Source organism: Synchiropus splendidus, chromosome 13 (genome assembly GCF_027744825.2).
Source record: "Synchiropus splendidus isolate RoL2022-P1 chromosome 13, RoL_Sspl_1.0, whole genome shotgun sequence".
Classification (NCBI taxonomy): Eukaryota; Metazoa; Chordata; class Actinopteri; order Syngnathiformes; family Callionymidae; genus Synchiropus; species Synchiropus splendidus.
In genome coordinates, this window is record NC_071346.1 from 5,832,801 (window position 1) to 5,856,951 (window position 24,151).

A 24,151-nucleotide genomic window follows, 5' to 3' on the forward strand; every position below is an offset into this window, starting at 1 on the left:
GTAATTACAGTTTGTGTGTGTGTTCAGATTTATGGTGAAGATTAATTCCGAGCATCAAGTCCAGATTGAGATGAAAACTGGCAACGTGTCGGGATGCAGATGGAGGATAAATCCTGACACACACGCACGCCTGGCTGAGCGTCAGTGTGGCGATGGGTCGGTTGAATGATGTGATTCTGAGTTGGATCAGAACCATTTGATCAGAGCGATTGTGTCATCTCAGAAGGCCTCGACCTCTAGCTCTGCTTAGACGAGACTGAGTGGTGAGTCTTCTGTCCAGACTCACAATACAGCCACAGTTCCAGTCAGCTGACAGCGAGACGTCGCTCCACAACTCAGCTTGTGTGTTCATCTGAAAAAAAACTCACTGTTGTCTTGTCTGCTAATGCTAACTCCATGGGCGAACAACCTGCTATGTCAGTGTCTGCAGCATCAACACATGAATCTAATGTGACCTTCTTCCACCTCAACTGATCCTTCATAAATTTACCACAAAAAAGCTGCTGTTTCGTGTCTGACCACCAGGGGCAGGAGACCCAACAGCGCGGATGTTTCATGAACACAAACGAATGACACTCAACAGTCAAATCGGGGAGTCAAGAACACCACTCAGAGAGTGCAGACGTCCGCTCACCATGTGACCTTCAACATGGCTGTCCTACCCTTGAGTCTTTAATCTCACTAAGTTATTTAGATTTATCATTGGGTTTATAATTGTTCTGAACTCTGAGTGTGTTACAAAGTCTGATGGATCCAGAGGATCGTCCGGACCACCTACAGCATATTATCATTGCTCCACGACCCATGATCAACATGTTCACAAAGTCAAAGCAACAGCGACCTCCAGTGTCGATTTGTTTTCCTCTTGCGCTTCCGAGGCGAACGTGAAGAACGAACCCTGCACCACACCACTTTGCGGTAATTATTTAAATAAAAACCTTTTTTTTTTATTTACAAACTATTTAAGTTGTTTGGTCTCAAGTTCCAGTCTGAGCTCAGACTGATACCCACTGTGACGTCCTACATGAACACTTGTGAGTTGACCCAGAAACATCTCTCCAGGTTAGGTCTCTTCCTTGACTTTGAGAACATTTTCTGCACATAAAGTAGTCTTCAAGTTTTGGATAAAAAATGGATCTAATCTGCTCATCTTCAGGTTCTCCACTTCTAACTAGGACTTGCCCAAGAGCCTCCTGATGATGGCTTCCTCAGTGTCTGGCCATCCTCTCAGTGACCAGTGGCTTGTGCCCACTACCACAAACAGTTGTTAAATCTCTTGTCAATTCTGACACGCAGGAGAGCTAGGAGGCATGATCCGTCTGTGGACCTCCTTCTGGAAACTTGATCCAACATGGTTTCTCTCACCCCCTGAAGCCATGAGAAGATAACAATGATGGGGGTTTTATGACCTCCAGGGCTGCTGCTATTGAAATGCAACTGTTGGAACAATGAGATGAAGACCACCAGCAGTCTGCCTCCTGATCACCACCTTCGCCATCTTGGACTGAAGTGGATACAAAAAAAGAGTAGAGTGAAGCCTGTATTTCCCTATATTTTGTCATTCTTTCTGGATTCTGCTGACACAGCAATGTGACTTGACTGGAGTGTAGCTGGCCTATCATGACAACCGGATCCCTGGAGGACAGTGAACCTCAGCCACGGAAGAAGCACAAAACGCAGAGTACAATTCACAAAATAAAAGTCCGGTTTATTGTCAAACAACAAACATAAAAACCGCCATGAAAGAAAGAAAACAGGAAGTAGAAACGAGGCCGGTGAGCGGGGCCGGCCCCTCCCCCGCGCAAACAAACTAGCAATGGTGCCGCTGGAGTTCGTACGGCGACTGGAATGCTTGGAGTTCAACGGCGAGTTTGTACAGGTTTGTGGTGAACATGGTCGATCTGGGAGGAAGCCCCGGGACCGCTGCGGGAGAAGCCCCCTCACAATATGTACAAAAATATAAAATGTAAATAAAAATACAAACAAATTCTTCTTTCGGGTTGTTGGAGCCAGATTGTGGTGTTTGGGTTGGGGCGGCCCGGCAGGGTGATGCAGTCGAACTCTACTGGCTAATGACCATGTTGATTTTTTTAAATGATGGTTTTTCTCTTTAGTCGTCCTCCCGCTCCTCCACCTGTGACGGACCAAAGGTCAGAGGTGAAGAACCAGGAAGTGTTTATGCAGGACGTCTTGGGGGAACGGATCAGTCGTCATCATCGGTTTTCTGCTTCTTGGTTTCGACGTCATCCTGAAAACACACCAATGCTCAGTCCACCGAACACGTCTGTGAGCAACAGGGCGCGCCAACACTCACCTCGTCATCATCTTCATCATCGTCATCCGCTGGTCGCTTTGTACCACCCTCCAGTTCATCGTCATCGTCATCTTCGTCCTCCTCATCGCCTGCAAAGGGCGACAACAGTTACCTCAAAGAACCTAACTTTCAGTTGTTACTTATCATACCTTCTCCGTCGTCCTCCTCATCCTCTTCGTCCACATCTTCCTCATCCTCATCATCTACATAAGGCTCGCCGTTCTCCTCTTTCTCCTGCACAACGATAACATATATCAATATCAGTGTTTGCTTCATTCCACTAACATCCAGGCCACATATCTTACCTTCCCGTTGGTGGCAGCATCTTTGCCGTTTTCCTTGTCCTCCACCAGCTTCTTTTCCTTCAGATCCTATGGAAACAGTCAGATCTGGTCCTTCCTTCTATCTGCACCCCCCCCCCATCTGATGAGCAGTAATCTGATACTTTGATCAGGCCCCAGGGCACCCTGGGTATTGTAGTCCTCAGCGCCATATGTCACCAGACACGCCTGCTTGAGGAACTACAATACCCAGTGAGCACCGCGCCGTTTAAAATATCAGAGAGGGAGGGGGCGGAGGAAGCGGGGGTGGGGGGAGTCGCTTGTTGTAACGGAGGACAATAGAAGACGACACATGGCCGACCAGAACCTCCCGCACACACTGACGCACGACCACAATACACAACAATACTCGCAACTATCCTTCACCGGCGCAGCAGCGGAAACGCCGCGCGGTCCAGAACCTAGAACTAAAACGAACGGAGGCGTTCTAAAAACGTTCTTATCTATGGACCCAGAACCACAAATCAGACCTACACACGCGCGCACGCGCATCAGTGAGAAGAAAAGTTTCCCCTCGAGACCCAAAAGCTCCAAAAATACCGAGAGCGCGGAAGCTGCGGCGAGTTCGAAACCTGAACGACCCTGACGGCTGCAGAGGTCGGTAAACAAACCGGGTCAGAACTGGCGCCCAAACAACGCTTGAGGTTCTGACGAGCCCCCGAAAGTTGCCGTCAATCACCGCGTTGCGGCCGCCTCCATTCAAACGGACGGAGTTTACTCGGAACCAGCTGGAGCCCAAATCCCTCCGCTTAACCGACGCTCTGACCGGAACCGCCAGGAGCGTCGCAGCGAGGAGATTAACTCTCATCCTCTGCTCGGTTCCGCATCAGACGGACCCTGAAGACGCGTCTGCGCGGGTCCAGCAGCCGATCGGATAATACCATCGAAGAACGGACCGAGCCGACTGGATAAACAAAGAACCCGCGCAGACTGTTCATCTCCGGACGACGACTGACTAGTCTAAACGAATCTCGTTTGCGAGATGCACCGTCCGAACCGCAGACACATTTTTACCACCACCTCCGGGTCGGGTGCACAATTTTCTCCCGTTTGTGGCCCGCGCCGCAGAAAGAGCGCCAAGTGCCGGCCCAGGTCTTTAAACAATTCGAATCAAATACTCGAGCCTCGTTCTCTCAATAGTCTCGCGGCGGTGGCGACGACGTGACGCGGCTTACCTTGGCGGAGATGTCGGAGCCAGAGTCCACCTGAGTGTCCGCCATCGTGAGATAAAGAGCTGAGGAACTAGCTGCGCTGCTCGGCGGAAGGATCTGAGTGTTATTGTGCCAGTGGCGGCGCGAGCCGCGGCCGGGCCTTCATATAGCTTGTGGGCGGGGGCCGATGACCCAGCCGGCCGCTGATTGGCTCGTTGCTTCATGAGGGGTGTGTTTTGAGAGCGCTGTAGTGGAACAATGGCTCGAGCGTCCACCGAGGAAGCCACGCCCCCTCCCGCTTCCGAGCCGTTCTGTGCAACAAAATGACGACCGGCACGATATAACGCGCTAAAACGGTTCGATGGGTCTTACGACCCGCAATACGCCGAGAAAGCCCGGTTCCGTCGAGTGAGCGGCCAGATCAGTCGGATGGGCGGGACAATCCCGGTACTGATTGATTGACGTTCATCTGCTCAGCTCTCTGACACCACCCCTCTTTAGTTCGACGGATAAACGGGTCAGTTTGGCAATAACTGGACTCTTGGGTCTTGGACAGTTCGCTACCCGATGTCAACGCGAATGGTGTGTCCCGGGTGCCAGAGGTGAGAGGCGAGCCCGGGAACCCCCGCGAGGCACTTGAGTGGCGCGCTCCGGCCGTCACAGTAGATTCGAGTCAGTGAGCGGAGACGCAGCGGGGAGCGCGAGGCTTGATGCCGCCCGCTCGCTTCCTCCTCCGCCATAGTGAGATAGAGCTTTGAGGAGGAGGGGGAGGGAGCGGAGGAGGGAAAGGAGTGCGACACGACAGACATGCTCGGAGGTGCAGATCAGACCTGAAGTGCTCATGAGCTCGTTTTAGTGCACAAAAGAGTGAACACGTGTTTCTCACCAATAAATCCAGAGACGGACAAAGACACCGCCATAGCTCGGTGTGGGGGAGGGGTGACGACCCGCCCATCTTCTCCTGCACTGACGCACGAGGCGTAGCGCCGTTGCGATTGGTCGAAACGTTAAGAAGCATCTCTCCCAGAGTGCCAATTGGATAAGCTGAGCGTCCGTCAATTCGAACCGCGCTACGTCCAGCTTCCCCAAGACGCGGGACTGGATCCGGACTCTGGATCTGCTCGGTTGAGATGCGAGATGGCGCGACCCATCTCAGATGCTAAACAGACCCACTAATAAAGTGCGTGTGTGGCGTCGTGTGTGTTCAGGTTGCAGCGTTAATGTCTCCAGGTCAAGTTGAACGATGACGAGCCGACGTTGAAAGTTGCATTTCGAACCAACGACAAGCTGAGGCGTCACCGCTGTTATGACTCAACACGTAGTATCTGACATTTCCCCGCCTAAGTTGTTCGTTTTCACTATCACTTAAATAACCATAAACAGGATGTAGACGTGCACGCGCGCACATGCAGCCCGTGCTCCCGAAATGGCGGCAGACTTGACGAGTCGCAGAAGGAAGTAAAACCCGGGGAGGCTCGGAGTCGGAGTCCACCTCCAGCTTGACACGTCCGTGCGGACTCCTGCAGAGCTCTCACCCGCGTTGATCCCGCTTTTCTTCTTGAATTGTCCCCACTTCTCTGCGTGGACGTCCATGTCTGTACGCTTGGGTCAGATACAGGGTCAGAACAGACCCTGCAGCCAGCGACAGAAGCCAGGAGAACCAAGACCTGCTCGCCACTTCACGTCACGATCAAAACTAAATAATCGCATTATGATGAAACCCGAGTCCACTTTATACCTGCCTGGAACTACTATGACCCAGGGGGCAGACCCACTGAGGACGCAGGGTTGTGCGTCGAAAAAGTGTCGTGGTCTTGCCTGAGTCATAGATCAAGCGCGAATCAACAAAGAAATGAGGAACGGACATGTCTGCTGGAGTCAGAGAGGGAAGCCGCATCCGAGGTGGCCACTGAGGGTCAGAAAGTAAACATGACTCGATACACAGACTCTGAGGCTGCTGTCCTCCAGTGAGCTCGACTTTGGTCTAGAACGACTCAACAAGTCCGGACGAAATTCCTGAGCATGAGGAGACACGAAGATGCTCCAGTCAGTAAAACACACATACACATTCAGACACACCGCCGGAGGGAGTTTCCAGTTTATTAGTTTTTGTGTTGGAGTTGTGGGTCGTGTACGAAGTCCAGACAGGAAATGACATCAGGGCTGTTTGATGGCGCCAGTATTTAGTTTTTTTTATTAACATATTTCACAAGGATCAAGACTCCGACGCCACCTTCAGGACACAATTGATTCTATGCTGATTTATTCCTACGACTGTGTCAGAGAGTGCATGAGCGTGTGGTCCCTTCAACGGACACGAAAGTCAGAAATGACTGATGAAAACGGAACTCGGTCACGTGACCTCACACGTTAAGCGCCAGTCTGCGGTCGAGCGCAAAGACGGACATAACACTGGTATATATACCGCCACGTCGGACCGTTAAAGAGCATCGATTTGTTTAAAACACTTTATTTGGGGGGCTTCAAAACATTCAGCCGCCTCCTCGTGGTTTCTGCTGGTACTACAGCAGTCGACCCCGTTGCGAGATCACCATAGCAACCGGCCGCGCAGAGGGAGGACAGTGCTTCCATGGTAACACTGATCTCTCCTGAGGGGGGTGGAGGGTGCCCTGTGCTGCACCCCGTTATGCAGCAAACAGAAAACGAGGTCACACTTGTGAGCGCCGACTACAGCTCACCAACAGTTCTGCAGCCCGACACTGGTGGTAGATGGAGAGTTTGGAACACAAGCGTTAGCAGCGGGTAATGAACATGCCGATCACATGACTTAATAAGACGGTGATGAACATCAGGAGGGCCGGACCAAAGACGTCATCAGCCGTGCCCCCGGTGGCGGATCTTCGCTGTAGCTCCCACTTCTTTCAGATGAAACTGCCCTCCTGATTGGTCCGCAGCGACGAGTGTCTTAAGAGGAATCCTCAGAGCACTTCCCAATCACAAGGTCAAACTGGAAGGTCACAGCAGTAATGAGCTCGAGGGAATGTAGATGGCCTTCACGCCAGGCTGATGCTGAGCTCACCGGGCCACAGCAGAGCTCTGTCAGGGTCAGTCTGCAGTGGTCAGCACCCATCAAAACAAAGTGAAGCGATGGACACCTTATCCCCGGCAGACTCTCACTGGAGCGCATCAAGTCATGGTTATTAGCTAGACGCTCTGTAGAGGAAGGGGACCGCTGACTAGAAGAATCCATTTATTGACAAACAAAAAAATCGTACAAACTTTATCAAACTGGTCCCAAACAGGAAGTAGAGTCAGAAGGAAGGTTCAGTTTGGCCCAGAAGCTGCTGCTGCTGCTGCTACTCCTTGTCAGTCGATGCACTGCCCCTTCGCTCCATGCCAGGTCCGAACTACTTCTGCTGCAGCAGACTGACAAACAATCCGGGTCAGAACACATTAAGACTGCATGGAATAGTCCGGAACAGAGAGAGTGTGTCTAAGTGTGATCATTACTGCGTTCACAAAGAAGCCAATCGGTACTAACGTCTGTGTGCGCACACAAATGTACATATTTGCTGTGATGTGTAGAAATGTGTACGTGTGTACCAGTGTGCATGTGTGTTCTTACTTCTATCTTTGTATGAGTTTTTAAACAGAGTGATTTTGCAAAGTGAGGACCCTCACTTTGTCAAGCCTCATTTTGAGGGTTAAAACTACAAAATAGTTTGGTAATTATATATCAAGAGTTAAGTTTAGCCATTTCTTTTAGATGGTTAGTCCTCACTAATATACAAAGACAACATGCGACAAAACACTATCCTCGTGGGGACCTTATGCATTTGTGGGGAAACCTCAATTTGAGGATGAAGACTTCAAAATAACTGGGTCATTATAATTAAATTTAAGTCTAGTTCAGAGTCCTGGTTAAGGTTAGCCGTTTGTTTGGATGGTTAGGTTTAGGTTGAGAGGCTGGGGAAAGGGTTATGGCAATGAGAAACCTCACAATGTCCCCACAGGGATAGCAATACAAACGTGTGTGTGTGTGGAGTGGGTGTGTGAGTGTGTGTGAGAGAGAGACTCACTCAAATCCACCCCCCTCTTGCAAGTTCAACACCAGGCTGTCAGCACTCAGGTAAACTCTGTTCTGAGACTGGGACATCTGCAGGTGAGGTGGAGAGTGAGACAGACGTGAGACAGACAGATCTCCAGTCCTTAATCCAGCTAATGTTAACTGGATTATCTGCCTGTCCGAGTGTGACTAGGAGAAATTCACATTTTTTTCTCATAGTTGGACTAAAGATTTAACAAAACGCCTCACAGTCGGCACTGCGTACTGTAGAACACACCAGGTATATACAGAGATGCAAGCTCATGATGGAAGATGACATGGCGCCCTCTCGTGGACAAAGAGATTCCACATACACAATAGAAGAAACTGATTCCAATAGGCATACATACGTACCGTCTTAGCGATGTTCTGAGCGGCCCGGATCTTCCGGAGCTTCAAGTAGCCAGGATTTTTGGAGATAGCCAAACCCAACTGAGTGACACACAGGGAGAGACAGGTTGTTGTTGTGACCGTCTATCCCAGCAACCTGGGTCTCACCATCTTTGCTGCCTCTGCTTCGCCCTCAGCCTGGACAATCTTCTGTCGCTGGTCCTGTTTGGCCTTCTCCACGTAGAACTGCGCTCGCTGTGCCTCCTGCTGGGCTGCACAGGCCGCATATCCGCATCACTATTTGAGTCGGACCACGTGGAAAACAGACGTCTGCAAAGTGCTTTCTCACCAACTTGCTTGGCCTCGACGGCAGCGGTGTATTCACGGCTGAAGCTGAGCTCCGTGATGGCCACGTCGTCCAGGATGATGTTGAAGTCTTTGGCCCGCTCCACCAGCTCTCTACGAATCAGTAGTGACACCTACAGGACAAACTCTTTGAGCTCTTCAGACGAAGCTGTGGGGCGACGCGTGAGGCCAATACCTGTGCCCTCTGTGTGATCAGCTGGGAGGCGTTGAACTTGGCCACGACACTCTTCAGCACCTCGTTGACAATGGATGGCAGCACGCGCTCGTCGTAGTCTTTCCCCAGACGCTGGTAGAGGAGCGGCAAGGTCGACGCCTGCGGCCGTGACAGGACTCGCAGAGAGATGTTCACCATCTGGAGGTCTGAGGGCATCGACTCTGATCATCACTTTCATCATCCTCCTCCTTCGCCAGTGCCATCAAGTATGAAGTAAATACTCAAGACACAACTTGACTCCAGGTTCTGACCTTTGCTGCCAGTGAGAGAGGAGATCTTTCTGGGCGTGGCCCGGATGTCATAGATGATTGGATACTGGAACCAAGGAACTCTGAAGAAACAGACACAAGAAGCTTCACCATGAGGGAGTCCATATTCTCAGAGTCACAGCGACTGGTTGGATGAAGAGGAGGAACCTGAAGTGCAGCCCCTCAGCCAGCACCGTGTCCGCCTGCATCCCCCCGATCCTGTTGAAGATGACAGCACGCTGCCCTCCTTCCACTGCACACAGGAGGAGCTGATGAGAACCATGAGATCTGAAAACTAGCCTTGAACTGGTTGTTCGTGGGACGTCCAGTCAGAACCTCGGCTCACCTGTGTAGGTGGCCTCCTTCACGCCGTACGCCAGCGCCGCCGCTCCGATCAGCAGTTTGACCCCGGCACCGGCACCACGAGGCCCGGATGACATCCTGCCTGCGATCTGGCGCAGCTGCTGCAAAAGACCCTGCGGACACACTCGAGCTAATTAGAGGGCTCTCGACAGGGTTAACTTCACTGCGACTGCAGATGTCACCACACACCCCTGACGCCACCCGCTGACAGTGACGTCGAGACCGAGAGTGAGACTGTCATCACGAAGGTTCCATGAGGAAAAGAAAGACTCACCGTGGGCTCATTGCCTGCCATGTTGCCTGGACGAGGAGCACACGTAATCACACGCTTCCGCTCACCCGGTGCAACATGGGAAATGTAGTGCCGACGGCAGGCAACGTTTCAAGCGAGGAGGCACGTTCTGGAAGGTGAAGACTGTGGAAGCACAGAATGTCACGGACAGAGTTGATGAGTCAGAGGAGGACCTGTGGAGGACGCGCCAGGATCACGTGACCCGGCCACTGCAGCTGTCAGTGTACTCCAGATGTGGTTCTGGTCCGCGCGGGTTTCCGTACCTGCGCTCAGGTGTCTGCTCGCCCTGGCGTTGCGTTCAAGGCCCGCTGATTGGCTCGGATCTTTCAGAGGAACCCGCTCCTTTTATAGTTAACGGAGCACAGAGCGGAGTGTTCCGGGTTCAGGAAGCCCATCATCATGTAGAGGAGGCGGACCGACGGAGTCACCTGGACCACCGCGGACGACCCGGAGACCCTGACCGAGAGCGACCGGACATCCTCGCGGAAGGTGAGTGAGAAGTTGAGTCTGGAGCAGGTCGCTTTCGCTGCGTGTTCGGGAAGATGTGGGTTTTTGTGACCTGCGGCGATGGGGGTGGATCCTGATCCCTGATCAGACATGTCTCGTCCCGCAGCGGCTCCCGCCCGAGACACAGCTTGGTCGAACCGACATCTCAGGTTTCTAATAAAAAAACGTCTCCCAGGACTAAAGAGTGTTTCCTCCAGATCTCACCCGGACCGGGCCACGTCTGTGGTGGTCTCCTGCCGGGGTGTTCTGGATGTCAGAACCGCTCATCTCATTTTGGTCCACTTGGACGAGGTGGAGGGGTCTTCATCCAGAACTCGGCATGTTGAGGACCTAAGAAAACAAACAGGTGGTCCTGAGTCTTGGTGACTCACCTGGTGTGTTTGTCACCTGTAGGATGGGAAATCTCATCAAAGTTCTGACCCGAGACATTGATGGCTGCTCAGGGAACTTCTTCCTGGACTTTGAGAGTGAGATGCAAACACAAACGCACACACGCAGATGATGTTGGCTCTCTCTGATCAGTTGTCTTTGGCTTTTGACCTTCAACTCTAGACGCCCAGCCCACGGCAGCAGAGTCTGAAGTGTGGGAGAAGGTGAACCGGGTGCTAGAGGAGTCTCAGGTCATTCTGGAAGATCTTCAGAACTACAGAGGAGCAGGGGAGGAGATCCGTCAGGTAACCAAGCCTAATCTCATTGTCCAACCAGAGTGCTGACGTGCGCATGTGTGTGTGTGTGTGTGTGTAGGCCATCCAGAGACCTGGTGCGGTGGGGGTCCAGGAGCGGGCTTGGTCAGCTGTTGTTCCTCTTGTCAACAAACTGAAAACCTTCTATGAATTTACCCACAAGCTTGGTAAGACCCCCCACCATCCGTCTTCACTGTCACCTGCCAGGCTCACCTGTCAATCATCTCCAGAGTCCAGTCTGTGGTGTCTGCTGGACGTGCTGACCAGCTCAGAGGCCACGCCCACTCAGCACCTGGAGCAGAAGCAAGCACTGGCTCGACAGTTTGCTCAGATCCTGCACTTCACCCTGAGGTTCGACGAGCTTAAGGTCATCGTCGTCTTCATCGCTGCCGTCTTCACCATTATCATCACCATCATCACCACCCTCTCCCCCTACCCCTCCAGATGACCAACCCTGCCATTCAGAACGACTTCAGTTACTACCGTCGCACCATCAGTCGGATGCGGATCAACAACCCGAGTGTAGGTTTGGGTCGTGGTCCTGTCAGAGGGCCGTCTCACCGTGTCTCCTCTTCAGGTTGACAGCGCCGGCGAGGTCAACAACGAGCTGGCCAACCGCATGTCTCTTTTCTACGCCGGAGCCACGCCGATGCTGAAGACACTCAGCGATGCCACCATCAAGTTTGTGTCTGATGTGAGTCCAGACCTGCATGAGATTCACTGAAAACACAGAGGCAATATTAAACAACTGTCTTTGTCATCTTGTTTCCATGGCTTCAGAATCCGGACGTTCCATTAGAGAACACAACAGACTGTCTTAGCACGATGGCTAGTGTTTGTAAAGTCATGCTGGAGTCTCCGTGAGTCAGAGACATGATCAGCACAACCTGAGCCTTTTACACACTGACTCTGCTGTGTGTGTGTGTTTGTAGTGAGTACAGCAATCGCTTCAACAGTGAGGAAACCGTGTCGTTGTGTCTCCGAGTGATGGTTGGAGTCATTATTCTGTACGACCATGTTCATCCTGCCGGAGCCTTCGTCAAGACTTCCAATATAGATGTACACACTCTCTCTCTCACTCACACACACACTAACAGTGTCAATAACACACTCAGAGTGACCTCACTTGTGTCCAGATGAAAGGGTGTATCCGAGTGTTAAGAGAACAGCCGGTCAGCAGCGTAGAGGGACTTGTGAACGCTCTCAGGTACATCATGCTTCTCCCTCATCAGGCGCACAGGTTTACTCCAGGTTCTCCTCTCCCTGCAGATACACCACCAAGCACCTGAACGACGAGGCCACGCCCAAACACATCCGGAACATGCTGCACTGACATGCACTCTAGTAGTAAATAATAAAGCTTGTTTTTGTGTCATCGTGTCACATGACTCTCCTGAGGGGCAACCACGTCATGATGCATCCATACATGTTGATGGTCAGACAAAAGTGGTCCAACCAGCAGAGGACCACCAGCTGGACCAGGGTGACTGTAAAACATGTTTGTTTGTTTTTTTTGTAAGTGTATATGTATTTCTATTGCAAATTTGATTGAGGGACTTTTGACTACATGCTATTGGAAATAAAGGAAAAAAAGGTCTATATAAGCGACATGGCGACGTCATCTGATCACGCTCAAATACAAATATCATCACCATTATTGTGTCCTTATTTGATAGACTGCTTCAAACATCGCCCTCATGTGGACACCAGATGACTGAGCAGTTTTCGGGCGGCGCTCGAAAGCTTCACCTTTATAGGCACTTGAGAGCCGACGGACAACCCTGGTATCTCCAGCTAAACTTCCCAGGAACTCCGTCCAGAGATGTTTGTTGTTGGTGTTGACGAGACATCGTACGGTTGTATTCAACTGTTGTTCACACAAAAGCAGATTCGCCACAGATTATAACGCTTGGTGAAATTTTATGTATGACCAAACGTTACACGTGATACGTCACACGTAATATTATAAGAGAACAGAAGAGCACCAACACAAAGCAAAGTTGATAATAATCGCTAGGCTCGAACTGTCAGTCATGACTCTGCTCGTTTCCTTACACAACAAACGTCTCTGGTCGCGGTGCATGCTGGTCTCTGTAGTAAGTGCGGTTGCACAGTTTCGTCTCTTGACACTTTGAAATCAAACAAAGGGTGAGGCTATCACTGAATCCGTTGCTATTTATAATAAAGACCGTGCTGAGTCGTCATGAAAGACGTCCGTTCAGTTTATCGAGGTGAAAACTGTGTTTAGTTCGCGCCAGAACTACAGCTCCCACCGTCCAGCAAAGCAGGCTGCCGCCACTGGTGCCGACGCTTCCGTGTTGTTGCTGTGTTGTTTCTGAGAGCTGCGGTTCTGGTTCGGTTCTACGGCCCAGTGGCGGTGCGACAAACATGACTTTGTGAATCCTAGCAGCAGTTACAACTCCTCGACATGTCGCTCCTGCAAGGCACCAAGAAGAGAGACAAACGGGTTCTCTCCGGAACCTGTCCGGACCCGAAGTGTCAGGCTCGGCTGTTCTTCCCGGCTCACGGCTCCGTCAGCATCGAGTGTACCGAGTGTGGTCAGCGCCACGAACAGAAGAACCTGCTCAGCGTGGAAGAGGTGACCGACCCAGATGTGGTTCTTCATAATCTGCTCAGGAACGCGCTGCTCGGTGTCACCGGGGCCCCGAAGAAAGGGACCGAACTGGTGAAGGTGATGGGGCTGTCGAATTACCACTGCAAGCTCCTGTCGCCGGTCCTGACCCGGTACGGTATGGACAAGCAAACGGGCCAAGCCAAGCTGCTGAGGGACATGAACCAGGGTGAGATGTTTGACTGCTCCCTCCTGGGAGACCGGGCTTTCCTCATCGAAGTGGACCATGTGGGCACCATGGGTTACGGAAAGGACCGGTCGGGCAGTCTCATCTACCTGCACGACACCCTGGAAGAGATCAAGAAAGCCAATGGCAATGTAGAATGTCTGATTCCCGTCCACGTGGACGGAGACGGTCACTGCCTGGTCCATGCAGTGTCCCGAGCACTTGTGGGCAGAGAACTGTTCTGGCATGCCCTGAGGGAGAACCTCAAGCAGAACTTCAATCAGAACCTGGGCCGCTACAAAGCTCTATTTCACGACTTCATTGACTCTGCGGAGTGGGAGGACATCATCAACGAGTGTGACCCGCTCTTCGTCCCTCCTGAAGGAGTCCCACTCGGGCTGCGTAACATCCACATATTTGGTCTGGCCAATGTCCTGCACCGGCCCATCATCCTTTTGGATTCTTTGAGTGGAATGAGGAGTTCTGGGGATTACTCCGCCACATTCCTGCCCGGTCTGGTGAGCGAGGAGCAGTGCAAGGGCAGGGACGGGACGCTCAACAAACCCATCTGCATCGCCTGGAGCAGCTCCGGACGGAACCACTACATCCCGCTGGTGGGCATCAAGAACACAGTGCTGCCTAAGCTTCCAGCCAGCCTGCTCCCCAAGGCCTGGGGTGTCCCACAGGAGCTCATCAAAAAGTATGTCAAGCTGGAGTCGGATGGAAGCTGTTTGATCGGAGGAGACCGCAGCTTGCAGGACAAATACCTGATGAGGCTGGTGGGCGCGATGGAGCAGGTGTTTATGGAGAAGCACGCCATCCACCCATCGCTGGTGGCTGATGTGCACCAGTATGTGTACAGACGGACCGGTGTCATCGGCATTCAACCGGAGGAGGTGACTGAAGCAGCTAAGAAGTCGGTGACGGAGAACCGGCTGCACCGCTGCCTGATCTGTGGCGCCCTCTCAGAGCTCCACGTGCCTCCTGAGTGGCTGGTTCCGGGCGGGAAACTTTACAACTTGGCCAAGTCTACGCATGGAACGCTGCGTCAGGACAAGAACTACAGCTTCCCGCTTAACAACATTGTGTGCTCTTACGACCCGCAACGGGATGTCCTCCTGCCAGACTACAAACTGAGTTCTCTCAACACCTGCCACTGGTGCCACGGCACCTCGGTCCGGCATGTGCGAGGAAACGGGTCGGTGGTTTACCTGGACGGGGACCGGACCAACACCCGCTCCCAAGGTGGAAAGTGTGGGTGTGGTTTCAAACACTACTGGGAAGGAAAGGAGTATGACAACCTCCCGGAGGCATTTCCCATCACGCTGGAGTGGGGGGGGCGGGTGGTGCGAGAGACTGTCCACTGGTTCCAGTATGAGGCAGACGCGGCGTTGAACAGCAATGTGTACGATGTGGCCATGCGGCTGGTCACCAAGCACTTCCCTGGTGAGTTTGGCAGCGAAATCCTGGTGCAGAAGGTGGTCAACACCATCCTGCACCACACGGCCAAGAAGAACCCGGGAGAGTACAACCCCGTGTCCATTGCTGGCGCCCACGCTCAGCGACTTAGCGACACTGCAGAGATGGCCAGCGACCTCTCTCCCCCAACGAAGATCATCCTGACCGGGCAGAAGGCTAAAACTCTCCACAAGGAAGAGCTGACCATGAGTCGCGCTGAGCGCAGCCTGCAGCAGAGCGTGAGTGAGCACGCCGCCGTCACCCAGAGAAGGCGCACCGACAAGATAAAGGAGGAGCAGAAGGCACAGGAGCGACCGCTGTCCCCTGCCAGCCAGACTCAGACCTCCTCGGCTCCGGCCACGCCGACCAAGTCACTGACCAGTAAGAAGATTCGTGTTACCACCAGTGACGGGAGGCAGGCCACGCTGACGCTCCAGCCCGACACCACCTTTGCTGAGCTGCAGCGCAGCATTGCCTCGCAGTTTGGCGTGCCTCCGCCGCAGCAGTGCATCCGCTCTGGTTTCCCACCGAGAGAGCTGGCTGCACCCGGCGAGGGAGAGGAGAACGAGCCGGTGGCTCTGCAGCATGGCGAGAGAGTGACGGTGGAGATACTGCGCTCGCAGGAGTCTCAGCTCGGCACCGCGGAGGTCAGCTCACCCGTGCTGAAGGGGGATGACAGCGCGACTGCCCGCAGGCTGAGCCGGGAACTGCAGGAAAACATCGACCTGGAGATGTCGTCGCTCTGCCTCCTCGCTACACTGATGGGTGAGTGTCTCTGAGTGTGAACCTGTTGAACGGTTTAAACATAGATCCATCCATCTTCCTCTCTCCCCCCTAAACTGGAGTTAGATAGACCTGGAAACAGGTTCTTTTCTCTAGAATCTCAGACCTGTCTATCTGTTTCAGGTGAGGATGTTTGGTCGTATGCAAAAAAACTCCCACATTTGTTCCAGCAGGGCGGCGTTTTCTACAACATATTCAAGAAAGACATGGGTAAGACACGCACCCACAAACACACTCACAGAGACTCACACTCACGGACGCATGTATGCGCACTCCCACTCACGCGAGGCTCAAAGTTAACCATGTCCAGATGTCTCAGGCAGCATAAAATCCTACCCGGATGCAAGAATATTGAAAAAGTAACCTGTAAAACAAGAGTCGTCTGGGCTTGCTGATACAGCACTTTGTCTCGATTTGACTTCACTGATGACCTTAAAGCAGTTCTTTATATATTGTCATGTTTTCATAACATAATCTGATCATGTTATGTAACAAGGAGTTATGCTTTTCCCTAGAGATTTTCGTCCATTTCTGTAAACAACATCCAGTATACGGTGATGTCTGACCACATTCATAACAAGTCACAACTCCCTTTCATGATTAAAATGTCACTTCTATGAAATAACTTATCTCAATCAATATTGCTTTGTTTTGTTCAGAAAATAGTTTTAAACAGACTTAAATAACTTTCACATTTTTGTCTCGTGACCTTGCAGTTTTGCATGTGATGTAAGGCTTGAGTTGTGTCTTTCCACTTGATGGTTCATTTTTTAGAATTGACCCCGGCGGGGACCATGCCCTCCGATCCCCCTAGAGAGCCCCGGGGCACAACAAATGCCAATTTAAGCCCTGTTCATACTGCTTTAATGCAAGAGCAGGACAATGCTGTGTGTATCAAGGACAATACATGGTCGAATTCTGGACGGTTGCGGGACTCGCTGACTCACACACATTGCCATGACTTGCTGTTGCAGGGCTGCTGGACGGGAAGCACTGCTCACTGCCTCACCTGACGGGCAAAACCTTTGTCTTCAACGCGGCGGCCGGGCGGCTGGAGCTGTGTGTGGATGCCGCCGGTCACTTTCCGGTCAGTCCAGATGTGGAGGAGCTGGTGAAGGAGGCTCTTCTGCAGCTGCGGTCGGAAGCATCCCGGGGCAGCAGGGAGTCCAGCCCTGCCCACGGGGGCTTGAAGCTGGGCAGCGGAGGCGCTGTACGGAAGAAGGAGCAGCTCCAGAACGTCACGGCTTTTCAGGGTCCAGGCCACTCCTTGGGCTCCAGTGAGGGCTCCTCCCCACCAGAACACCGACCCATCACGCGTCAGCACAGCAGCGGCGTGGACCTGAGCACCAGCGTGTCCCGGGACCCCCTCGATCTTGCAGACATTCCAGAGGACACCACGAGGGAACTTGTGCGGATGGCTCCGGGGTTTGTGACCATGAAGGACGGGCGCGTCCCGGACCCGGCCTTGATGGAGCAGCAGAGGCGGCGGCTGCAGGAGATGGTCTCGACCATCCAGGCCTCCATGGACCGCAACCTGAGGCAGCAGCAGACCACTGCGTTGCCAGAGGGCGAGGCCCCGCAGGGACGGCCCCCACGTGGCTCCGCTCCCACCGTAGCAGCCGGTGAAGGGTCAGAGGAGCTGGAGGAGATGGATAGTCAGAACACCGAGCAGAATCTTGGTGCCGAGCCAATGGACCACTCCTGATTCCTCCTCCACTCTCCCCGCACACACACACACACACACACATATATCACAAACCTGCTGATCGGGAGTTGCTCACCGCTTTAATGTTGACTGCATGAGTGACCCTTCACTAGAAGATGTCGCTGAGCCTCACGCGTGCGAGTGACAGACTTTTATCTTGAGCTGCTGCAGTGTTCTGACCTCGTGTCGGAGCACTGGTAACTACTGGTCAGTCAACAGCATCCTCCTGGAGTGACTCTAGCGCCCCCTGCAGGAGACCGGGTCACATTTCACAATATGCTAACTTGATAGCTCTGGTGGGGAGTGCTGGGAGTCCAGGGTTGTGTTAATCCGTGGCCAGGTCTTTGTCGCCTTAAATTCATCAGAAACTTAACTTCCTCACCCCAGTTTGGTTGCACTTTTGAATGCTGTTGTTGTACAAACGTGTAAAGTTTTTATCGTCATGTACAGAAACTCAGTTTTCTAGTTAAGTCTGCCGCTTCCACCTCGCTGAGCACGCGTGATCCAATAAACCATCTTGGTTTCGGAGTCCGTCCTCTGTATAGCTGAAGCTGCACCACACTAGCGTCAACCATCACCACGACAACACTGATGTCTCAAACTCTCGCCACTACTCGAATGGGTTGAAGGGTCAGGGGATCCTGACAAGAGGGCTCCATCCCCGGAGAGCCAACTTTCATGTCCACAAAGTCACCCACGCCTCGGTGGACCTGCCAGTTTTTCAATATTTGTTCAGCATCTGTCACCAGTCCAGTTTCAACAGAACCTAGAGCGAGATAAACTCCTTAGTCACAGTGTTTGATCTGGAAATGATAGTTTCTGTATGGGGGGGTCACACATTGCTGGTTTGATGACTCAAGTGGCTAAATACATATGATAACCAGACCAGCTGCAGGGAACGCAAAAGCTAATTTAACCGCTTAAAAGACGCAAACCCCAGCGTCCTTATGTTCTTCAGCTACACAAAAGGTGAACAAACTTTGAGTGATTTCCGCTTTATTGCGAAAGTCCTGGCCGGAAGCAGCGGTCGTGTGTCCTGGAGCAACTTGCGGGTGAGTAGTTGGGACCGAGTTGGACCATGTCCCCGATGCTGGCGCTGCTGCTGGCGCTGCTTGCGCTGCTGTTCGGCGTCCTGCGCTCCAGGAAGAGGTGAGTCCCGGTCCGAACACATCCGAACCGAAGTGTTGAGAAGTGCATGCATCTCAACAGCGCGTTCGGCTTCCTTGTCGCCTCCCAGGCGGTTCGTATCCAGCTGGAGTTCTTTTTCTCCCCGTCGAACTTCCTAATGTTGCTCAATGCGGCTGATGTGTTCCAGTCCAAAGGTGCGGCCAACTTTCACTATTCGAGTGGAACATGAGACATGAAACTCCGGTGCAGTTGGGGGTCTTTGTTTTCACAATTTCCATTTTGATCGGCGCGTTCTGCACAGATCCGCTCCAGGTGAAGTCTGAAATCCAGCGGTTTCGAGCCCGAGCCAAAAAGACAATATCTAACTGCAGACTGGCCGCGTTGCTCTGATCGACGCGAAGTGTCGGGACATTTCAGTTACATGCACATATAGCGACAAATCAGAACCGGACCAAAACTTGTGAATTCTCACCGGGGTTAGATCAAGTTTTGAAAAGACGCTGGACTTCGAAACCAAACATTCAAGCGCGAGTTCGAAACCAAACTTACCTGTGGGTCAGACGAAGTTCTGGACCAGAGCAGCCCGTTCTGATTCTGCATCACTAATTTCATTGGCTCAGCGCCTTCAACACTGAGTCAATGAGGAGATTTGATCTCTCCATCTGGTCCTGGGTCACACCCATGGCAACCTCCTGGCGTTCTGTAGAACGTGCAAAAGTTCCAGTTTCTTGTGTGCTTCAGCACTCTCTGACAGATGAGCAGACCCCCTACCTTTTATGGGAAGTCCCTGGAGAGATGAACTGAAACTGGGTTCCGATTTGCTCGTGTGATCCTCATGCTCATCGGGAAAGTTCTTGTGAATTTACTGAAGTCACCATGTAGTCGAGCTGCTTTCCTGGAGTCTGTTCTGTCCTACAGACGCCATGGAGAGCCACCACTGGTCAACGGCTGGATCCCACATGTGGGAAAAGCTCTGGAGTTTGGGAAGGATGCACGCCAATTCCTCGAGGACCATAGGAAAAAGTTGGGAGATATTTTCACTGTTCACATCGCTGGTGAGAACCTGTACTCTGGCGCGACCGCCTCTGCTCTACTTTTTGCCAGTTAGCTTGTATTGGCATCATTGTGTTAATAGGAGTTAGCGAATGTCTTCACAAGTTAGCGGGGTTATTGTTGCTCCATGCTGTGACTGTGGCGTTTTCTCGAGCAGGTCGCTACATGACCTTCATCATGGACCCCCTTCTCTACCCGAGAGTCATTAAACAGGGACGCCAGCTGGATTTCCACGAGTTCTCCAGCAAGACTGCGCCTGCTATCTTTGGCTACAGGCCTGTGGCCTTGTTCCCTGGCCTGGATGAGAAGGTCCACCGCTCCTTCCAGCTTCTGCAGGGAGACCACCTGGGCAATCTGACAGACAGCATGATTGGAAACCTCATGCTAGTCTTTCGCTTGGACCACCTGAACCTCGCCGGCTGGACGTCGTCGGGGTTGTACGACTTCTGCTACTCTGTGATGTTCGAGGCCACGGTCCTCACCATCTACGGCCGCAGCGCTGCCAACGGCCGCCATGAAGGCATGGAAGAGCTGCGGCGAGACTTCGTCCGCTTTGACGCCATGTTCCCGTTGCTCGCCGCCCGCGTCCCCCTCTGTCTGCTGGGCCGGACCAAGTGGACCCGGGACCGACTTCTGCGCTGGTTCCTGCCCAACCGAGTCCACAGCTGGCAGAACACATCCAAGTTCATCCAATATCGAAGGGAAGTCTTGGACCAGTTTGAGAGGCTCACGGACGTTGACAAAGCAGGTGTGTGTGTGTCTGTGTGCGATTGTGTTGTGTGATCTCACTCCCTCTGTCTCATTCCCTCAGCTCATCACTTCACTATCCTGTGGGCCTCGGTTGCCAACACGACTCCAGCTACCTTCTGGACTGTGTTTCACCTGCTGACACACCCCGAGGCCCTGGCGATGGTTCGGCAGGAGGTCCAGCAAGTTCTGGAGCGCAGCGGGATCCAGTTCCACCACGACATGGACGTGGCGTTAACCCGTGACCAACTGGACCAGATGCTCCTACTGGGTATGTCATTAATAATTGTATGTAATTTAAACATCTTTGAGCAGAAGCGTTGCGGTCCGGCTCGACATCCCTGTTGACGGTGGACCCTGTTTTGCTGGTCTTGCTCCACAGACAGCTCCATCAGAGAGAGTCTCCGGCTGGTGTCGGCTTCCATGAACATCCGGCTGGTCATGGAGGACCTGACTCTTCAGGTGTCTTCTCAGCGCTCCATCAACGTTCGTAAGGGGGACGTGATCGCCCTCTACCCTCCGAGCCTGCACATGGACCCCAACATTTACGAGGACCCGGAGGTACGACCAGAGATCCTTTCAGTTTGGGTTTTGTGGTAGACTTTAATCTTTGGTTCTGAACCCCCCCAGGCATTCCGGTATGATCGGTTCCTGGAGGTCGAAGGACAGAAGCCAGTCTTCCACAAGGACGGACAGAAGCTCAAATACTTCCTGATGCCTTTCGGCTCGGGGGCCTCCAAGTGCCCAGGCCGCCACTTTGCTGTCAATGAGATCAAACAGTTTGTCGCTCTGCTGTTGCTTTACTTCGATCTGACGCCCGAGCAACCGGGTTGCCCGCACCCTTACCCTGATCCTCAGCGGGCCGGAATCGGGGTCCTGCAGCCCAATGTTGACTTCAGATTCAGATTAAGGTGCCGACCATAAACCTCTGCTAGGACTGTTCCGTTTACATGTCTTTTCTATGTACATTCCTCTAATCCAGCCAGAAGATTTCACCTACTTTTGTGCCTTTTAAACTTTTATGTCTAAGTCTAATCTAGTCTTGCTGTTGCACTCTTAAGTTCCATGTCACAAGGACTGTGCTGACACCATGACTATAGTGACCCCTGCTGGTCATGAGCCAAAGACACGAACGCCGTCCAATAACAGAGTGACACTCAGCTCATTTCGAACTGATGTATGTTTCTTTATTGGCTTTTTAATAAAACAACAAACCTGAATAAATATCCCTTTACTCTGGGTACTCGCTGCAGCCCTGTCAGCGCAACACCGATGTGATGCCATGATGTCGAGTAGCCCCGAAGTCTCAGACTCCGAGGAGAATTCCAGAGAAGGAGGAGTCTGCGAGGACGCTGATAGATGAGCCGGTGCCATTGTCGACAAATACAGACACGTACTCTCCAGCCTAACACACACACACACACACCAGAGAATGTTACTACCAAGTCGGGTCATGTCTTCTGAGAGGACCTGGTCTGACCTGCAGGTAGAGCGCCCCCGTCAGTAACATGCTGAACGTTCCCCCTGAGACTGCCACGCCCATCATCGACTGTACTGAGCTACACACACACACACAACGTCATGGTGATACCGAAGAATAAGATGGTGAAGATAAAGACAATGACTCACAGATTCCTCTGGCAGAGAGACTCGATGCAAACTGATGCCCTGACACTGTCTCTGAGACGGTGCTGCTGTCTTTCACCAGACTCTGACACACACAAACAAGCAGGTAGTCAGTCTTTCACAAATGGTCCTGCAGGATGGAGAGTGCATCTGATGGACCTACTGACCACTCGACTGACTCCATCTGTCTCACCTGGACTCGCTGGCTCACCTATCAGCAAACTGGCGGTGACCTGGTAGAATCCAGACACGGGCGCCGAATATCGTCCTGTGCTGATGTTGAAGCTCCCTCCTCTCTGGAGTCGGTTCTGGACGGGCCCCGCCTGCCAGGGTCAACGGTCGGGTTAGAGGATGCGGTTCTGACGGGAGAGCGTGTGTGGCCACCTGACTGAAGGTCTGCAGCTCCAGCAGGCTACGGCGAGGGACGGCGACGGGGTGAGGGAGGCGACTGTGGAAGGAGGCGGCGATACGGGGAGCTCGGTCGCACTGCAGACACGCACCTGTCCATCGGCCTGCGCGGGACAGTGAGTGACAGAATGAAGCCTGACAGCTACAGACGCACATGATGTCATGACTTTTCCATCCTCAACAGGGAGGACATGTCGTGGCTGGACATTAGGAAAGTGCCCATGTGACCCAGCCAAAACAGAACTCAGGTTCTGATGAAGACCTATTGGTCACCTTGCAATTTCTGTCGCAGCTCCTCCACCAGCTCTTGCTTCGGCCACTGGGGCGATGCCGGGAGCCCAGGGGGCCCCTGAGGCCCTGGCGGGCCTGGAGGTCCAGGGAGTCCATGCTGGAAGGAGAGGTTTTGGTCACAGTGTGTCTGTCCTCAGGAGCAACGGCTCCGGTGTTGACCTGCTCTGGACCCTCTACTGACCTTAGATGACCTCTTGGTTCCCTTGGTTTTCCGGTTGTCTCCTTTGTTGGAGTTCCTCCTGAAGATCAGCCAGGAGTGCAGAGGTGACATGTCCAAGGACTCCTGCAGGGACCAGAGCCGTAGTCACACACTTGACAGAAGAACAGTCACATGTGAGGACATTCTTGATCTGAAGATAAAATCTGTTGCTCATCACGGTCCACTTTATCATCACAGTCATCTTCATCCAGTCATCTTTACTCTGACCTTTTTTTCATTGTCATCACACACTCCCTCATCACGACAACACTGATGTGTCACTCATTACCACGGCTACACGTTTCACACACGCAATCTCATCACCATGACAACGTGTCACACACTATGGTCACCATGATGACACAGATGTCTTGTTACCCCATTCTCTGCTCCATCAGCCTCGTCGTCCTCCAGGATCTCCAGACTCTCCTCACCATCAAGACCTTCAATGTCTGCTGCTACCATCGTCACCACCATCATCATCATCATCACCAGTTGTCCCAGGAGCTGGCTCTCACCGGCCCCTCCAGATGACCTCCGTTTGAAGGCAAGCATGACCAGCACGTAGGACCTGGATCTCAGTGTGGGTCTAGTCAGCGGTGCCTCTGTCTTCAAGGACATTCCATCCTGAGACTTTTTCCTTGTCGTCTCCTCCTGCTGCTGCCTCAAACTTCACTCTGAGGTTTTGGTGACTCTTCCAGACATGAACAGAGAGTCAGTGTGTGAAACTTTTCCTCCTCCTCCTCCCCCTCCTCTTTTTCCAATGCTGAGCTCTGTCTCTCCAACAACACGGACGTTCTTCACAGCAGCCGACTGTGGTACTCCCAGCCGAAGTGCGCCGAGTCTCCTCTTATCTTCTGGTAGCCCCTCGCCTCCGCCCCCTCATCTTTCAGAGATCTGAACTGTCACTCTTCAGTCCTTCCCTGCACGTCTCTGTGGTGGCGTCTGTCTCCGGCTTATCGGATGTCCCATCAGTCGTCTTTCACTTCTCTCTCCAGCACACACACACACACTCACACTGACACACAGATAAGCAGGGGTGTTCCCTGTGAATCTGACTGTCACTGATAGTCCAAATTC

At 52.6% G+C, this 24,151-nt stretch overlaps 6 protein-coding genes and 1 long non-coding RNA gene across 14 annotated transcripts; 3 read left to right on the forward strand and 4 right to left on the reverse strand.

Moving 5' to 3' along the window:
• Window positions 1-1,682: 1,682 nt before the first annotated feature.
• Window positions 1,683-3,991, reverse strand: ptmab (prothymosin alpha b). The gene is made up of 5 exons (XM_053882461.1): window positions 3,831-3,991; window positions 2,620-2,685; window positions 2,464-2,548; window positions 2,315-2,403; window positions 1,683-2,248 (listed from the first exon to the last, which is right to left on the reverse strand). The coding sequence occupies exons 1-5, from the start codon at window positions 3,873-3,875 to the stop codon at window positions 2,204-2,206; spliced, it is 330 nt and encodes a 109-aa protein (XP_053738436.1). The 5' UTR covers window positions 3,876-3,991; the 3' UTR covers window positions 1,683-2,203.
• Window positions 3,992-7,004: 3,013 nt separating this feature from the next.
• Window positions 7,005-10,457, reverse strand: phb2a (prohibitin 2a). 2 transcript variants are annotated; one of them, XM_053882459.1, is made up of 11 exons: window positions 9,949-10,457; window positions 9,668-9,808; window positions 9,377-9,506; window positions 9,199-9,283; window positions 9,034-9,113; window positions 8,744-8,928; window positions 8,552-8,681; window positions 8,371-8,474; window positions 8,227-8,304; window positions 7,847-7,923; window positions 7,005-7,193 (listed from the first exon to the last, which is right to left on the reverse strand). In XM_053882459.1, the coding sequence occupies exons 2-11, from the start codon at window positions 9,686-9,688 to the stop codon at window positions 7,175-7,177; spliced, it is 909 nt and encodes a 302-aa protein (XP_053738434.1). In that variant the 5' UTR covers window positions 9,689-9,808; window positions 9,949-10,457; the 3' UTR covers window positions 7,005-7,174. The 2 variants fall into 2 exon arrangements, with proteins under 2 accessions (XP_053738434.1, XP_053738435.1); XM_053882460.1 differs by lacking the exon at window positions 9,949-10,457 and having other exon boundaries at window positions 9,668-9,818.
• Window positions 8,133-12,487, forward strand: LOC128769122 (CYFIP-related Rac1 interactor B-like). 4 transcript variants are annotated; one of them, XM_053882451.1, is made up of 12 exons: window positions 8,133-10,174; window positions 10,281-10,341; window positions 10,586-10,659; window positions 10,745-10,866; window positions 10,937-11,042; window positions 11,106-11,242; window positions 11,320-11,397; window positions 11,453-11,569; window positions 11,656-11,735; window positions 11,808-11,934; window positions 12,012-12,082; window positions 12,145-12,487. In XM_053882451.1, exons 2-12 carry the CDS (start codon window positions 10,283-10,285, stop codon window positions 12,206-12,208), a joined length of 1,035 nt encoding a protein of 344 aa, XP_053738426.1. In that variant the 5' UTR covers window positions 8,133-10,174; window positions 10,281-10,282; the 3' UTR covers window positions 12,209-12,487. The 4 variants fall into 4 exon arrangements, with proteins under 4 accessions (XP_053738426.1, XP_053738428.1, XP_053738427.1 ...); XM_053882453.1 differs by having other exon boundaries at window positions 10,299-10,341; XM_053882452.1 differs by lacking the exon at window positions 10,281-10,341 and having other exon boundaries at window positions 8,136-10,174.
• Window positions 11,445-13,150, reverse strand: LOC128769126 (uncharacterized). Its single transcript, XR_008416345.1, has 3 exons — window positions 12,625-13,150; window positions 12,002-12,138; window positions 11,445-11,595 (listed from the first exon to the last, which is right to left on the reverse strand). It is a non-coding gene; the product is annotated as an uncharacterized LOC128769126 (long non-coding RNA).
• On the forward strand, window positions 13,068-18,161 carry vcpip1 (valosin containing protein (p97)/p47 complex interacting protein 1). The gene is made up of 3 exons (XM_053882449.1): window positions 13,068-15,896; window positions 16,038-16,124; window positions 16,889-18,161. The coding sequence occupies exons 1-3, from the start codon at window positions 13,304-13,306 to the stop codon at window positions 17,617-17,619; spliced, it is 3,411 nt and encodes a 1,136-aa protein (XP_053738424.1). The 5' UTR covers window positions 13,068-13,303; the 3' UTR covers window positions 17,620-18,161.
• Window positions 18,162-18,521: 360 nt separating this feature from the next.
• Window positions 18,522-21,761, forward strand: LOC128769121 (cytochrome P450 7B1). The gene is made up of 6 exons (XM_053882450.1): window positions 18,522-18,768; window positions 19,666-19,802; window positions 19,958-20,548; window positions 20,612-20,818; window positions 20,930-21,108; window positions 21,178-21,761. Exons 1-6 carry the CDS (start codon window positions 18,698-18,700, stop codon window positions 21,469-21,471), a joined length of 1,479 nt encoding a protein of 492 aa, XP_053738425.1. The 5' UTR covers window positions 18,522-18,697; the 3' UTR covers window positions 21,472-21,761.
• On the reverse strand, window positions 21,719-24,040 carry si:ch1073-184j22.1 (erythroferrone). 4 transcript variants are annotated; one of them, XM_053882457.1, is made up of 8 exons: window positions 23,450-24,040; window positions 23,054-23,155; window positions 22,855-22,969; window positions 22,558-22,685; window positions 22,385-22,496; window positions 22,177-22,258; window positions 22,028-22,106; window positions 21,719-21,952 (listed from the first exon to the last, which is right to left on the reverse strand). In XM_053882457.1, the coding sequence occupies exons 1-8, from the start codon at window positions 23,690-23,692 to the stop codon at window positions 21,854-21,856; spliced, it is 960 nt and encodes a 319-aa protein (XP_053738432.1). In that variant the 5' UTR covers window positions 23,693-24,040; the 3' UTR covers window positions 21,719-21,853. The 4 variants fall into 4 exon arrangements, 3 of the variants coding, with proteins under 3 accessions (XP_053738432.1, XP_053738431.1, XP_053738433.1); XM_053882456.1 differs by having other exon boundaries at window positions 22,367-22,496; window positions 23,450-24,039; XR_008416344.1 differs by having other exon boundaries at window positions 21,805-21,952; window positions 22,341-22,496.
• Window positions 24,041-24,151: the final 111 nt, after the last annotated feature.

Excerpts from the sequence above, each read along its gene's own strand:
- LOC128769122 (XM_053882451.1), top strand. The coding sequence starts at position 10,283 with ATGTCTCGTCCCGCAGCGGCTCCCGCCCGAGACACAGCTTGGTCGAAC. Across the intron at positions 11,043-11,105 it reads TGAATTTACCCACAAGCTTG|AGTCCAGTCTGTGGTGTCTG; the intron begins GTAAGACCCCCC and ends AATCATCTCCAG. Across the intron at positions 11,935-12,011 it reads TCAAGACTTCCAATATAGAT|ATGAAAGGGTGTATCCGAGT; the intron begins GTACACACTCTC and ends ACTTGTGTCCAG.
- vcpip1 (XM_053882449.1), top strand. The coding sequence starts at position 13,304 with ATGTCGCTCCTGCAAGGCACCAAGAAGAGAGACAAACGGGTTCTCTCC. Across the intron at positions 15,897-16,037 it reads CCTCCTCGCTACACTGATGG|GTGAGGATGTTTGGTCGTAT; the intron begins GTGAGTGTCTCT and ends TATCTGTTTCAG. Across the intron at positions 16,125-16,888 it reads CATATTCAAGAAAGACATGG|GGCTGCTGGACGGGAAGCAC; the intron begins GTAAGACACGCA and ends TTGCTGTTGCAG.
- ptmab (XM_053882461.1), bottom strand. The coding sequence starts at position 3,875 with ATGGCGGACACTCAGGTGGACTCTGGCTCCGACATCTCCGCCAAG. Across the intron at positions 2,549-2,619 it reads ATGCTGCCACCAACGGGAAG|GAGAAAGAGGAGAACGGCGA; the intron begins GTAAGATATGTG and ends ATCGTTGTGCAG. Across the intron at positions 2,249-2,314 it reads ATGATGAAGATGATGACGAG|GATGACGTCGAAACCAAGAA; the intron begins GTGAGTGTTGGC and ends GTGTGTTTTCAG.
- LOC128769121 (XM_053882450.1), top strand. The coding sequence starts at position 18,698 with ATGTCCCCGATGCTGGCGCTGCTGCTGGCGCTGCTTGCGCTGCTGTTC. Across the intron at positions 19,803-19,957 it reads TTTCACTGTTCACATCGCTG|GTCGCTACATGACCTTCATC; the intron begins GTGAGAACCTGT and ends TTTCTCGAGCAG. Across the intron at positions 20,819-20,929 it reads GGACCAGATGCTCCTACTGG|ACAGCTCCATCAGAGAGAGT; the intron begins GTATGTCATTAA and ends CTTGCTCCACAG.
- si:ch1073-184j22.1 (XM_053882456.1), bottom strand. The coding sequence starts at position 23,692 with ATGTCCTTGAAGACAGAGGCACCGCTGACTAGACCCACACTGAGATCC. Across the intron at positions 22,686-22,854 it reads GCTGCGACAGAAATTGCAAG|GCCGATGGACAGGTGCGTGT; the intron begins GTGACCAATAGG and ends TGTCCCGCGCAG. Across the intron at positions 22,259-22,366 it reads AGGTGAGCCAGCGAGTCCAG|AGTCTGGTGAAAGACAGCAG; the intron begins GTGAGACAGATG and ends TGTGTGTGTCAG.
- phb2a (XM_053882459.1), bottom strand. The coding sequence starts at position 9,688 with ATGGCAGGCAATGAGCCCACG. Across the intron at positions 9,507-9,667 it reads TGGCAGGCAATGAGCCCACG|GGTCTTTTGCAGCAGCTGCG; the intron begins GTGAGTCTTTCT and ends GTGTGTCCGCAG. Across the intron at positions 7,924-8,226 it reads CTCAGAACATCGCTAAGACG|ATGTCCCAGTCTCAGAACAG; the intron begins GTACGTATGTAT and ends CCTCACCTGCAG.